The 14,210-nt window shown below is 48.6% G+C and overlaps 2 protein-coding genes across 2 annotated transcripts in view; both read right to left on the reverse strand.

Annotated features, from left to right (window-relative positions):
* Positions 1 to 267, reverse strand: part of LOC137161083 (uncharacterized) — an 81,827-nt gene extending 81,560 nt beyond the window's left edge. The window contains exon 1 of the mRNA XM_067560119.1: positions 122 to 267. The gene's annotated coding sequence lies outside the window, so the exon portion shown is untranslated. The remainder of the gene's footprint in view (positions 1 to 121) is intronic.
* A 3,061-nt stretch (positions 268 to 3,328) lies between these two features.
* The window catches only part of WDR97 (WD repeat domain 97), a 65,625-nt gene continuing 54,743 nt past the window's right edge, over positions 3,329 to 14,210 (reverse strand). The window contains exon 28 of the mRNA XM_067560055.1: positions 3,329 to 3,762. Coding sequence (XP_067416156.1) covers positions 3,560 to 3,762 — 203 coding nt within the window. The 3' untranslated portion in view covers positions 3,329 to 3,559. The remainder of the gene's footprint in view (positions 3,763 to 14,210) is intronic.

Genomic DNA, 14,210 nt, shown 5'->3' on the forward strand with positions numbered 1-14,210 from the left:
CAGCCAGGCCGGGCCGGCCCGGGCCCACCGCCCGCCAGGGACAACTGCCCCCCTCACCCGCTCGGCTCGGCTCACCCCGCGGGGGGAGGGGCGCGCGCCGCCGGCGCAGGGCGGTTCTCACCGGCTCCAGGCGGCGGCAGCAGCTTCCCGCCCTCGGGCCCGGCTCGCGCCGCAACTGCGTGTGCTGCGGTCGACGGAGCGGTGCAGCGCAGTGCAGTCCTCGGGCCCGCGCGCAGACCGCCCCACGTGACCCCGGCTGGCCACCCATTCCCCCCCCCCTCCCTTGCGTTGATTGGCTGCCGGGGCTTTGAGCGGCAGAGCGGGAAGGGGGAATCGAAACCGAAAGGCCGGAGTGGGGCGGCTCGTCAGGGCGGGCAGCGGGCAGTGGGCGGGGGCCGCCGTCCGCACACGCCCCTCGCGCAGGCGACTCTCCGCGTGGGGGGAGGAAAGCCCCCCCCGCTTCAGATCACCATGACCCCCCCCGGCCGCCCCCATATCACACGCTGCCCGTTAACTACCCCAGCCCCTCCCTGCCCCCTTCACACCTGCCCCCCCAGTCACACCCCCACCTCACACCCTGCCCCCCCAGTCACACACCGTCACCCCATATCACACCCTGCCCCCCCAGTCACACACCGTCACCCCATATCACACCCTGCCCCCACCTCACACACCATCCCCTCAGTGACACCCCATCACACCCGCACCTCACACCCTGCCCCCCACTCACACACCGTCACCCTATATCACACCCTGCCCCCACCTCACACACCATCCCCTCAGTGACACCCCATCACACCCGCACCTCACACCCTGACCCCCAGTCACACACATCCCTCCTCAACACACCCTGCCCCTCAGTTACACACCGTCCCCTCAGTTACACCCCTCATCGCACCCCCATCTCACACCCTGCCCCCCACTCACACACCATCACCCTGTATCATACCCTGCCCCTCCAGTCACACCCTCCCCAGTCACACCACCCCATCACACACAGCCCTCCTCAACATACCCTTCCCTCCAGTCACACACCGTCCCCTCACTCACACCACCATCACACCCCCTCCTCAACACACTCCCCCTCAGTCCCAACCCATCCACACTCACTCAGTCAGACTTTCTCCCCAGCAGCCTCAGCCACACATTGCTCCCTCCCGCCCAGTCACACCCTCTTCCATGGTTTTCCTCTTGCTCCTGCACTTTGGAGACATGACTTCACTCCAGCGGATATTCCAGCACGTGCCTGGCCAGGTTCCGATTTATTTCTGAAAATGGTGGGTAAGTGATTGCTTTCTACTGATCACGGGTCACAGCCCTTCTTCCCCCTCACTGCTGCTTTTAGCATTACTGATCATCTATTAATGCCCCAGGAGGAGAGGCGCTGAGGAATGTGCAATGCATTCATCCCACCATGCACTGCAAGCTCCAGGGACCCAGGGAATGGAAGGGATGAGGTTGCTCCCCCACCATTCTACTCTTCCATAGCTGCACCAGCACCTCTGAAGAAGCCTTTGATGGACCCTGAACATTTCACTACATACTCACTCTGGCAATTCACAGATGGAGACACGGTACCTGCCCCAAAACATTCCCAGTCTAAGATGCATGTGTTAGTGACAGCTATTCCTCATTGTGCTCCTCAGTTCTTACTCCAGGTCCTTGCTCCCCCAATTCAGTAAAGCGTCCTGGAAATCAAATCCGACTCAGTAGGGTCCCAGCTGTCAGTGTATATTATCATAGTTGCTAGCAAGATGATACCCATATGTTACTTCGTATTCCATGAAGCATTCAAGCTCCAGTGGCCACTCCTCACTCTGCAGGTGTTTTGTCTTGTTTCTGCTTCTGCTTTTACACTGACGAAGTGGATTACAGCCCACGAAAGCATATGCCTGCAGAAATTAAATCTGTTAGTCTTTAAAGTGCTACAGGATTCTCGTTGTTTTTGCTTTTACACTGCGAGGGGTCGTTCACACTGACCGCGCGATTCGGCAGCAGTCAACGGGAGTTACGCAAACTACACAGAGTAGTTTGTGTAACTGACGTCGACTGCTCAGATTCCCTTCTGCCTGCTGTTCACACTGCGCTGAGCCGACGGGAATAGCGTTCCCGTTGACTCAGCGCTACGCTACTTGAGGGGGTGGACTTACTCAGTCGACTTCCTGATTGATTGAGCGGTCAGTGAGAACCGCTCAATTGATCCTGAAAGATCGATCTGGTGGCGGCGATTTTGCCACCGTCAGTGTAAACGTAGCCTCAGTCTTCCAAAGCAGAGGCCTATTAACATTTTGTCTTCACCTCCCTATGGTACAGGTCTGGAAACATTTAAAATGATGCAGGAGTTAATTCATTACAATAATAATAAAGAAGACACTGAAATAATTAAGGAATGAACGCTTTCAATGTGATCTAGTTTTATAAGACTCATAAATATTTAGAGATGCTAAGTGCTACATTAAAAATGGATATTGCTTTTTTTTCCACCCTGATCTTTTGGGTGCATTTATTTAACTACTAGCCCTTTCTTACTTTTAACTGTCTGGGGAATTTGTGATATCCAAATTTCAAAGCCTGGCCAGAGCAGTCATCGGGAGATTTTCAAAGGGACAAAGGGCAGTTACATGTCTCATGCCCCATTGTTCCCAAGTGCTGTTCTCTAGAGTAGCTGCTGTGCCACTCCATCCATTTCACCAATGCCCTCTCCCTGAAATTACCACCGCTTCTCAGAGCAAACCAAGAGACCCCAGGTCTCCCCAGAGACCAAGCATGCAGACACTGTCGTGCCCCACAACCCTAGAGCCACGTCAGGGCATATCTTGGATCAGTGCCCCTCTCCAGCATAGATGCTGTACTAGTGCTTCTCTATGGGCAAACACTACCACATTTCTGAGAGGGGATAACAGCGCCCTTGCAGGGATCTGATCCTGAGAAAAAATGCAAAGGCCAAAGCTGAAAAGCCATTCACTCCTTGTGTAGCTCCACTGAAATCAGTGGAGTTACACCAGGGATGAACATGGCCCAAGATCTAAAGTCTCAACAAGCCTCCACAGTAAAGCCCACTATCCCACCGGTCAGCATACGTTATCATCCTCACTCCTGTCCTCTTATGCATGACAGTACTGCCTGCTTCCCCTGACGCCCTGTGACTCCCATTTCTGTAGACGGAAGCAGGAATGGGAGCAGAGATTAATTTCCCACATATTGCCACAGTCGCCTTTGCTGATGAAACTAGGAGTTTGATACAGAGCTATCACCAATCAATGATTCTTCATCACATTTCAAGAAAAGTGAGGAGACAGTAATTGAGTCTGAAGCTACTGAATCCTGATTCCACATTTATTATTTCCCGAATGCATTTAGTTTTCTTTGGCTTGCTCCATCCCATTGTTGGTGTATCACTCTTAGCTGGGCCTCACCTCTTTACCATACATATTCTTCATTTAGTTTCATTATAGCCAGGCCTAGAAGAGCCCATTATCACCCTGTCTTCAACGATCTCTACTAAGTATCAAGTCTGGGAATCAAGCTGATGCAGAGCCACCTAGGGGTAGCTATGACTTCAGGGATAGCTATCTGCAAGTGAGAGCTTTGGGATGAAATATTTCTGGACTTTCTGTTGCATGGAGATGAATGTATTTTGTGAAGCTGGCACGTCAGAATCACGTGGAAATGGGTTCACGTTGATTCTTGGCACAGGCAATTTAATAGCATGTACAAATCCCTTCAACAAAGGGAGCGGAAAGATGCGCGGCAGGTAGAAACCTGTGTTTGAAGGAGAGAAACAAAAAATGTATTAAGAAAAAGAATAGAAAAGCAATACAGAATAGTTTCTAATAGTGCTGTGACTACTATTGCTTTCCGTCATGTGTGTTCCTGCCTAGGGTCAAAACACATGGCTGTGTGTTACCAATGTGTCTTATGTTTATATATACATTTATAAGACTGCCAGTTGTGCACCTAATTGGACTGCACTTTCACATAGGAGAACACGTCCTCCAGAAATGACTGCCTAAAGGAGAGCACATAACATAAAAATGGCCATTCTGGGTCAGACCAATGGTCCTTCTAGCCCAGTAACCTATCTTCTGACAGTAGCCAGTGCCAGGTACTTCAGAGGGAATGAATACAACAAGGCAATTTCGAGTTACCCATGTCCTGTTGTCCAGTCCCAGCTTCTGCCAGTTGGAGATTTAGGGACACCGAAAGGATAGGGCTGTGTCCCTGACCACCTTAGCTAATAGCCACTGATGGGCCTATTCTCCATGAATTTACCTCATTCTTTTCTGAACCCAATTATTCTTTTAGCCTTCACACCTCCCCTGCCAACATGTTCCACAGTTGACTGTGCGTTGTGTGAAGAAGAATTTCCTTTTGTTTGTTTTAAACCTGCTGCCTATTCATTTCATTGGGTGACCCATGGTTCTTGTGTTATGTGAGGGGGTAAATAACACTTCCTTATTCACTTTCTTCTCCCCAGTCATGATTTTAGAGACCACTATCATATTCCCACTTAGCTGTCTCTTTTCTAAACTGAACTGTCCCCAGTCTTTTTAATCTCTCCTCATATGGAAGTTGTTTCATACCCCTAATATTTTTTCTTGTCCTTCACTGTACCTTTTCCAATTCATATATATCTTTTTTGAGATGGGGCAAGCAACAATGCACACAATGTTCCAGGTGTGGGTGTACCATGTATTTATATAGTGGCATTATAATATTTTATGTCTTATTATTGATCCCTTTCCTAATGGTTCCTACCAGTCTTTTAGTTTTTTTGACTGCCACTGCTCCTTGAGCAGATGTTTTCAGAGAACTATCCACAATGATGCCAAGATCTCTTTCTTGAGTAGTAACAGCTAATTTAGGCCCCCTCCTTTTGTATGTATAGTTGGAATTATGTTTTCCAATGTGCATTACTTTGCATTTATCAACATTGAATTTCATCTGCCATTTTGTTGCCCAGTCACCCAGTTTTGTGAGATCCCTCTGTAAAGAACAGTTACTTACCTCGTAACTGTTGTTCAAGATGTGTTGCTTATGTCCATTCTGATTCAGGTCTGTGTGCGCCACATGCACCAATGCTGGAAATTTTTCCTCTACTGGGTACCTGTAGGACCGGCTCTAGCGCCCTCTGCAGCAGCGTGCTTATGCGCTCTTATATAGGGCACTGCCAGTCCCCCTCCCTCTCAGTTCCTTCTTGCCAGAACTCCAACAGAGGGGACCAAGGATGGGTTGTGGAATGCACATGAGCAACACATCTCGAAGAACAGTTATGAGGTAAGTAACCATTCTCTCTTCTTCGAGTGTTTGCTCAGGTCCATTCTGATTCAGGTGACTTACCAGCAGTGCCTCCAGAGGTGGGCAGGAGTTCATAGCTGTGAGGATTGCAGTACTGCTCTGCTAAACCCTGCATTGTCCCGAGCTTGCTGTGTGATGACACAGGGGGACGTAAAGGTGTGTATGGATGACCGTGTAGTGGCTCTACACATATCCTAATGGGCACATGTGCCAGGAAAGCCGCTGAAGACGCCTGAGCCCTAATGGAATGGGCAGACAGGGATGCTGGAGGCATGACCCCCGCTTGCTCATAGCAGGCTCGAATGCAGGCTGTAATCCAGGACGATATTCGCTGAGATGAGACTAGACTGCCCTTCATCCGGTCAGCAATCGCTACCAAGAGTTGCATGGAGTGATGAAACGGTCTGGTCTTATCGATGTAGAGGGCTAGGGCTCCCCTTTTATTAAGAGAGTGAAGGCATCTCTCCTTATTAAAGCTGTGAGGTTTCGGGCAGAATACCAGCAGGAAGATGTCCTGGTTAACATGAAAGTGGGAAACGACCTTCGGAAGAAACGCAGGGTGTGGGCAAAGCTGGACTTTGTCCTTGAAGAACACTGCATATAGAGGTTCTGAGGTCAAGGTTTTTATCTTGGACACTCTCCATGCAGAGGTAATTGCCACTAGAAAGGCCACCTTCCAGGACAGGTGCATGAAAGAGCAGAGTGCCAATGGTTCAAATGGCGGAACAGTGAACCAAGACAGGACAAAATTCAAGGAAACCAGCTCCCAAAGTGGAGGGAAAAGCCTTTCCAGTCCTTTGAGGACTCTAACAGCCATCTCGTGGGAAAACACCAATCTGCCTTGTATCGGTGGGTGAAAAGCCATATTGCCACGAGATGTACCTTAATGGATGAAAAGGCTAAGCCTTCCTGTTTCAGATGAAGTAGATAGTCCAGGATCACCTGTATAGGAAACTTCATTGGCGAGATGTTTTGCTGGCCCACCCAGCAGGTAAAGCACTTCCATTTTGCTAGATAGGATGCCCTGGTGGAAGGCTTCTTACTTTCCAAGAGGATTCTTTGATCTTGAGCCAAACAGTGATGCTCTTCCTTGTTCAACCACGAAACATCCACACCATCAGATGCAGGGAGGCCAGGTCTGGGTGAAGCAGCTGATCTCTGTCCTGGGAGATGAGGTCTGGACGCAACGGAAGTGACCAAGGTCGAGCCACCAAGAGCTCCAACAGCATCCCAAAGCAGTGCTGACGAGACCAAGCTGGGGCTATCAGGATGACTCAAGCCCTGTCTCTTGATTTTCACAAGTACTCTGTACACGAGAGATATTGAGGGAAACACATTCATGAGACCCCTCGACCACGATAGGAGGAAAGCATTGGTCAGGGAGGCGTCCTTGGACCCCAGGAGAGAGCAGAAGCGAACACATTTCCTGTTCTCCCTGATCACAAACACGTCCTCTTGGGGAGTTACCACAAGATGTGGGGAAGATGTGGTCGGCCACCTCCTGGTGGAGTGACCATTCATGGTGAGAGCAAAAGAATCTGCTCAAACGATCTGCTAGGATATTCCTTAACCCAGGAAGATGGACTGGTGTCAGGTGAATGTTGTGGTCCATTCAGAGCTCCCACAGATGTAAAGCTTTCCAGCACAGGGCTGAGGATCTGGCTCCTCCTTGCTTGTTGATGTAGTACATCGCCACTGTGTTGTCTGTAAGAACCCGCACCACCTTGTTGGACAGATGTGGCAGGAACACCTCGCAGGCCAGACAGCTCACCTTGAGCTCTCTGACATTTATGTGAATAGCCAGCTCTTCCCTGGTCCAAAGGCCCTGAGTTCGTAGGGCACCGAGGTGGGCACCCCAGCCCACATCTGAGGCATCTGAGACCAGGGACAATGTTGGTCTTGGGGCCTCAAAAGATACTCCTGCTAGCACCTGTCATGGGTTCATCCACCATGATAGAGAGGTAAGTATGCAGGGGTGGAGGGAGGAGAAGATCATGAGAACTCTGTCCAGGGAGTGCCTGGATGGAGAGTATACTGTTGCTAACCACATCTGAAGCAGCCGAAGCCATTGCTTGGTGTACCGAACCACATAAGTACAAGCCGCCATATGTCCCAGGAGGCTGAGGCATACCCTCGCCATGGTAAGGGAATGGGTCCTTAGACTGGCTATAAGCGCCATCATCGCCAGGAACCTGACCCTGGGCAATAGTGCTTTGGCTTGACTAGAGTCTAGGACTGCTCCTATAAACTCTATTCTCTGGACCGGTGTAAGTACTGATTTCTGTTTATTCACCAGCAGGCCCAGCGACCGACATGTATCTCTTATGAGCTCGATGCCGTGTTGGACTTGTTCCCTTGATCGACGTCTAATGAGCTAATCATCCAGATAAGAAACACTTGTACTCCTCTGCACCTGAGGTGGGCCGCTACTACTGCCATGCACTTGGTGAATATGCAAGGTGCTGTGGAAAGGCCGAATGGAAGGACTGCAAACTGGCAGTGTCGTGTGCTAACCAAAAACTGCAGGAATGTCCTGTGGCCTGGAAAAATAGCAATATAGAAGTAGGTGTCCTTCAAATTGAGGGTGGCGTACCAGTCGCCCGGATCCAGAGAGCAGATAATGGCCGCTAGAGAGACCATACGAAATTTTAGCTTTTTCATAGAATCATAGAAGATTAGAGTTGGAAGGGACCTTCAGAGGTATCTAGTCCAACCCCCTGCTCAAGGCAGGACTAACCTCAGCTAAATCATCCTAGCCAGGGCTTTGTCAAGTCGCAGCTTAAAAACCTCTAAAGATGGAGATTCCACCACCTCCCCAGGTAACCCATTCCAGCGCTTCACCACCCTCCTAGGGAAAAAGGTTTTCCTAATCTCCAACCTAGACCTCCCCCACTGTAACTTGAGACCATTGCTCCTTGTTCTGTCATCTGCCACCATTTTGAAGAACTTGTTTAGTGCCCATAGGTCCAGTATGGGTCTTAAGCCTCCCTTTGCTTTTGGGATTAAAAAGTACCAGGAGTAGAATACTTTGCCTCTCAGTCCTTGGGGGACCTCCTCCATTGCCCCCACCTGCAAGAGGGCCTGTACTTCCTGAACGAGAAGTTGTTCATGAGAGCGGTCCCTGAAGAGGGACGAGAAGGGAGGGAGCGAAACAAACTGTAGGGTATAGCTGCCAGCCACCGTGCTCAGTACCCAACGGTCCAACATTATGGCCCTTCAGGCTGGGAAAAGAGAGGCAAAGTCCTGAATCCAATCTTGGCTCCGATGCTGCTTGGAGAGCTGACTCCATCAGAAGAGCCGTAAGCCTAATGTCCTGGTCCTTCTTAGTTCATGGGCGAAAGCCCTTACAGATCTTGCACATCTCGGAGACACCAAAAAAACAAATAAAACCACTAGGAAAACTGAGACTTGCAAGAACAAGAAAGTTGTTCCAGCACTGTCATGGGCGGTAAGAAGGAACTTACCTTCTTAGGGAGAGAGGGAGGGGGGCTGGCAGTGCCCTATATGCGAGCGCATAAGCACACTGCTGCAGAGGGCACTAGAGCCGGCCCTATGAGTACCACTAGGGGAAAAATTTCTGGCACTGGTGCATGTGGTGCGCACACACCTGAATCAGAATGGACATGAGCAAGCACTTGAGGAAGAGCTCTTCACAGTCAGCTTTGGATTTAACTATCTGTCACGACTGGGCATAAACAGTCCGACCCAGTGGTTTGAACAGGAGTTGTGAATCAGGCCGGGTCAGATACCAGGGAGTCCGAGTAAGAAACAGGTCAGAGCAGAGGTGGAGCTAGCCCATGGGGGACCCCAAGCAGAAATATTTTGGGGGTCCCTCCTTTACCTCTCACCCATCTCCTAAAAATACTAATTGCATTATTTCCACAAATGAACAAAATATGTGCCAACACAATACATGCTAATGCACTTGTTAAAGAGTCCATGTTAAATAAGATTAATGGTATTTTGGGGATAACACTAAATCAGGGCCTCCTTGAGCTGCACAGGACCCTAAGCAATTGCTTAGTCTGCTTATGCCTAGCGCTGCCCCGGGCCAAAGGGCAGACAAACAGTCAGGAGGCAGGCAGGGTCCAGTTACCAGGAGACCAGACTTAAAGACAGGCCAGAGGGCAAACCAGGAGACAGGGGTTAGGAAGCAGGCAGGTTACCAGGAGATCAGTAGCAGGCAGTAGCAGGAGGTATCACAGGGGAAGCCATGCTAAGCAGGGAGAACCAAGCTGCATGGACAACTTCCTGTTCCTGTGCTTAGGTTAAAGACAATCTGAGGACCACGCAGGACCCCATACGTTCCACCAATTAGATCCCTGGATTAGAGTCCTCTGTTTGAGTTCAGCTGCTATTCTGGCAGCAGTTAGCTGGTCACTGGGTGGCAGATTCGGAGTGCCTAGCTCCTAACAGCCCTGTGAATCAGGGTTCATGACCTACACTCCCTGACATCACCCCTTTCACCAAGCGGTGTGGGATCAGGCTTTTTGGGGTGGTGCCTACAGAATGCTTGCACACATGCGGAGGCATATACATTTTCTACCAGCTCCCAGATGTACTCCTCAGGGCCACACACTCCCAGTCAACAAGATACCAGGGCATGCCACATTTACGTTTAGAGTCCAGGATCTCATGAACCATGTATTCCTCATGGCCCTGTACCTGTACCAGTGGAGGAGGTGGCTGGGTCCTGTGGGGGAATAGTTTCTTGTGTAGGGTTTCAAAAGCGATATGTGAAATACTGGGTGAATCTTCAGAGAGTGGGGTAGTTGGAGTTCAAATGTGACTGGATTAACCTGTCAGAGAATCTCAAAAGGGCCAAGGATCCAGAAGTCCAGCTTGCGAGCAGTTCTATCGGTGGGTAACTCCATGGAGAGCCATACTTTTTCTTCCACTGAGTAGGTGGGGCTTTGCTGTTGATGTTGGTCTGCATACTGCTTAGTCTGCTCTTGCTTGTTCCAGGTGCTTCTTCACTTCTTCCTGGGTCCGACAAATCTGCTGCATTAGGTCTAAGGCAGCCATGTTGGGAGAGGACGTGGGTAACTAAGTATGGAATTAGGGGTGGTGCCCATAGTTGGTGGAAAATGGGCTTTCACCTATAGATACATGGTCTGCATAGCTGCAGGCAAACTCTGCGTAAGGGAAAAATAAAGTCCAATCATCCTGGTGATGACTGATGTAGCAACACATATACTGCTCAAGAATTTGTTTTTATCCTTTCTGTCTGGCCGTTGGCCTGGCAATGGTAAGCAGAGGAAAGACACATAGAATTATAGAAGATTAGAGTTGGAAGAGACCTCAGGAGGTATCTAGTCAAACCCGCTGTTCAAAGCACAACTAACCTCAGCAAAATCATCCCAGCCAGGGCTTTGTCAAGCTGGGCCTTAAAAACCTCTAAGAATGGAGATTCCACCACCTCCTTAGGTAACCCATTCCAGTGCTTCACCACCCTCCTAGTGAAAAACTTGTTCCTAATAGCCAACCTAGACCTCCCGCACTGCAACTTGAGACCATTGCTCCTTGTTCTGTCATCTGCCACCACTGAGAACAGCTTAGCTCTATCCTCCCTGGAACCCCCTTTCAGGTAGTTAAAGGCTGCTATCAAATCCCCCCTCATTCTTCTCTTCTACAGACTAAACAAGCCCAGTTTCCTTAGCCTCTCCTCATAAGTCCTGTGCTCCAGCCCCCTAATCATTTTTGTTGCCCTCTGCTGGACTCTCTCCAACTTGTCTACATCCTTTTTGTAGTGGGGGACCCAAAACTGGACACAATACTCTAAATGTGGCCTCACCAATGCCGAATAAAGGGGAATAATCACTTCCCGCGACCTGCTGGCAATGCTCCTACTAATGCAGCCCAATATGCTATTAGCCTTCTTGACAACCAGGGCACACTGCTGACTCATATCCAGCTTCTTGTCCATTGTAACCCCCAGGTCCTTTTCTGCACAACTGCAGCCTAGCCTGTCGGTCCCCAGTCTGTAGCTGTGCATGGGATTCTTCCATCCTAAGTGCAGGACTCTGCACTTGTCCTTGTTGAACCTCATCAGATTTCTTTTGGCCCAATCCTCCAGTTTGTTTAGGTCATGTTGACTCTCAGCAGGTGCAGGACCTCACACCAGAACCAGAAACCCTCGATCGGTGGTCATGCGTTCTGGAAGGCCATGGAGATGGACTACATGGCTAATCCATAGCTGGGCTATCTCTTCAGAAGCAGGAAGACCTGGCAAGGGATGAGGTGGGCCATTTTGGTAGTCATCCACTTCTGTCAAAAAATTGTTGTAAACTTGTTGGACTCTGGTAATTCTACAATTGTCGTCAGCAATCCCTTGATTCAAAGATGATTTCTACAACAGATTTACATATGGGTCCTGAGATGACTCAGGAGTCAAATCCTGGAATCACAGATCTGCCCGCAATAGGTACAGACATTTCCTAGCAGGTCAGCTGCTTGCTGGAAGATCTTTCTTTTTCCTTCTTTCTCTCTCTTTTCAGCTCCATGGGCAAGATGCTTCTCCTCAAAGCAGGCCACAGCCTGATGGAAGATCTAGCACCATTGAGTTGGTTGGTGGCTTGCTCCTCCCAGCTTATGATGTCCACATCAGTTTTCTTAAGATATGCTTTCAGTGCATCTTTGTGGCGTTTCCTCTGACCGACATGAGATCTCTGACCGTAGGTGAGCTGAGAGTAGAGAACGTGTTTTGGGAAGCGAAAATCTGGCATCCGCACACAAGGTCCAAATTAATGCAGTTGGTGCAGAAGGATTATGTCTTCATTATTATTGGTGCAGAAGGATTATTGCTGGTGACATTGACTTCAGTGAGGATGCTGGTATTAGTGCAATGATCTTTCCCACTTGATGCAAAGGATCTTCTGGAGGCATCGTTGGTGACACCTCTCCAGACTCTTGAGGTGTTGTCAGTAGGTCACCCAGGTTTCGCACCCATAAAGGAGCCTAGGGATGATAACTGTCTTATAGACCTGAATCTTAGTGTCCTTCCACAGGTCACAATCCATGAAAACATGTCAAAGCAATTTCCCAAAGGGAGCACTTGTGCACTGGATCCTATGATGAATCTCATTGTCAATTTTTGCATTGGAGAGAGAGTTGGCTACTGAGGTAGCAGAAATGCTCAACTGTCTCCAAAATTTGTCCCTCGACAGTAATTTGTGATGGATTATGTGCAAGACCTGAGGCAGGCTGATAGAGCACTTTAGTCTCTTCGATATTAAGTGAAAGCCCTAGGCTTTGCTGGTAAGCTTGTGCAAAAAGATCCAGTGTAGACTGAAGGTCATTCTCAGTATGTGCAAGAATAGCACAATCATCAGCATACTGAAGATCAATAATGGATGCCCTGAGGATTTTAGACTTCAAGCAGAGACGTCAAAGATTAAAAAGCCGCCCATCCAATCTATATTGAATGTCAACTCCAGTGGGGAAATGGTCTTTAACAAGGACCGGAGCAACTGCTAAATAGATGGAGAACAGGGTTGTGGCAACAACACAGCCTTGCTTAACCCAAGTTTTGATGACAAAAGGGTCCATCTCTAAACCATTACAAAGAACAGTTGCAGTAACTGATCATGAAGAAATGTTGGAACTTTAATAAATTTTGGAGGACAACTGAATCTGGCCAGCATCTTCCACAGGGCTTCACGATTGACAGAGCTTAAGGCCTTTATTAAATCGATGAAGGCTATGGACAAGTTTTGATTTTGCCCCCGAGAGCTTTCTTGTATTCGGCAGGCACCGAAAATCATATCGGTTGTCCCATGAGATCATCTAAAGCTGCACTGAGATTCTGGTAATATTTCCTCAGCAAGGAGAAGTAATTGATTTAAGAGAATACATGCAAGAAATTTCCCTACCGGAGATAGCAAGGCAATGCCTTGATAATTTCCACACTCCGACTTGTCTCCTTTCTTAAAGATAACAACAATATTGGCATTTCTCAAGTTTTCCGGAATTCTCTCATTATACCAGATTTGAAATCAATGTCAAGTCTCTTCAAGATTTAATGACTCGGGAGAAACTACAGCAGTCTCTCCAAGAGAGGTTCACTGCCATGCCTATAGCTGACAATGATGATGAACATTTCTGGAAGGGATTAAAGGCTGACATTCTCTTGGTCTGTGCTAAGTCTGTTGGCTATGTCACCTGCTATTACCAAGATTGATTTGATGAGAATGATGCTGAGATTCAGGGCCTGCTCAACCAGAAAAGAAAAGCTCATTGCATATGGCAAAATGATATATCACACTAACAGAAGAAAGAATCATGTAAGTAACTTAAGGCTGAAGCCCAAAGGAAAATTCATGAAATCAAAAATGGTGGTGAGAAAAGGTCAAGGAGATTGAGCTCTACGCTGATAAACATGACACGAGGGGCTTTTTTCAGGCAACAAGGGCCATTTACGGTCCACGCTATCATGGTCTCACACCATTCTGAGCCCAACATGGGTTGACATACATTAGGACAGTGAATCCATCAAAATCAGATGTAAGGAGCATTTTGAGTCCCTCCTGAACCGTGAGTCAACTGTCTCTGATGCCATTATTGAATCCACACCTCAATGACATGAAAGAGAATAATTTGCCGATTCCCCCCACCACCCTTTAAGAAGTAATATGAGCCATCATGCAAACTAAGAACAACAAGGCAGCAGGACCAGATGGCATACCATCGGAAGTCTATAAGTTTGGAGATGAAGAATTGGTAAAGAAGCTACACAAACTTTTTCTTCTAATTCTACAATAAAGTCTATGGCGATGGCCACCCAAGGTTGAGATTGGGTATACAAAGACTCGAGGAGACCATAGGGCTTCTGGCATGGTGTCTTGGCATGGGCACAAATATTGCAGGAGGCAATGAATAACTGTATCATCAGTCACATCCGGGGCCCCCAAAAG

The sequence above is a fragment of the Emydura macquarii genome, unplaced genomic scaffold (assembly GCF_026122565.2).
Source record: "Emydura macquarii macquarii isolate MOO-44397 ecotype Brisbane River unplaced genomic scaffold, CSIRO-AGI_Emac_v2 contig_2246, whole genome shotgun sequence".
Lineage (NCBI taxonomy): Eukaryota > Metazoa > Chordata > Testudines > Chelidae > Emydura > Emydura macquarii.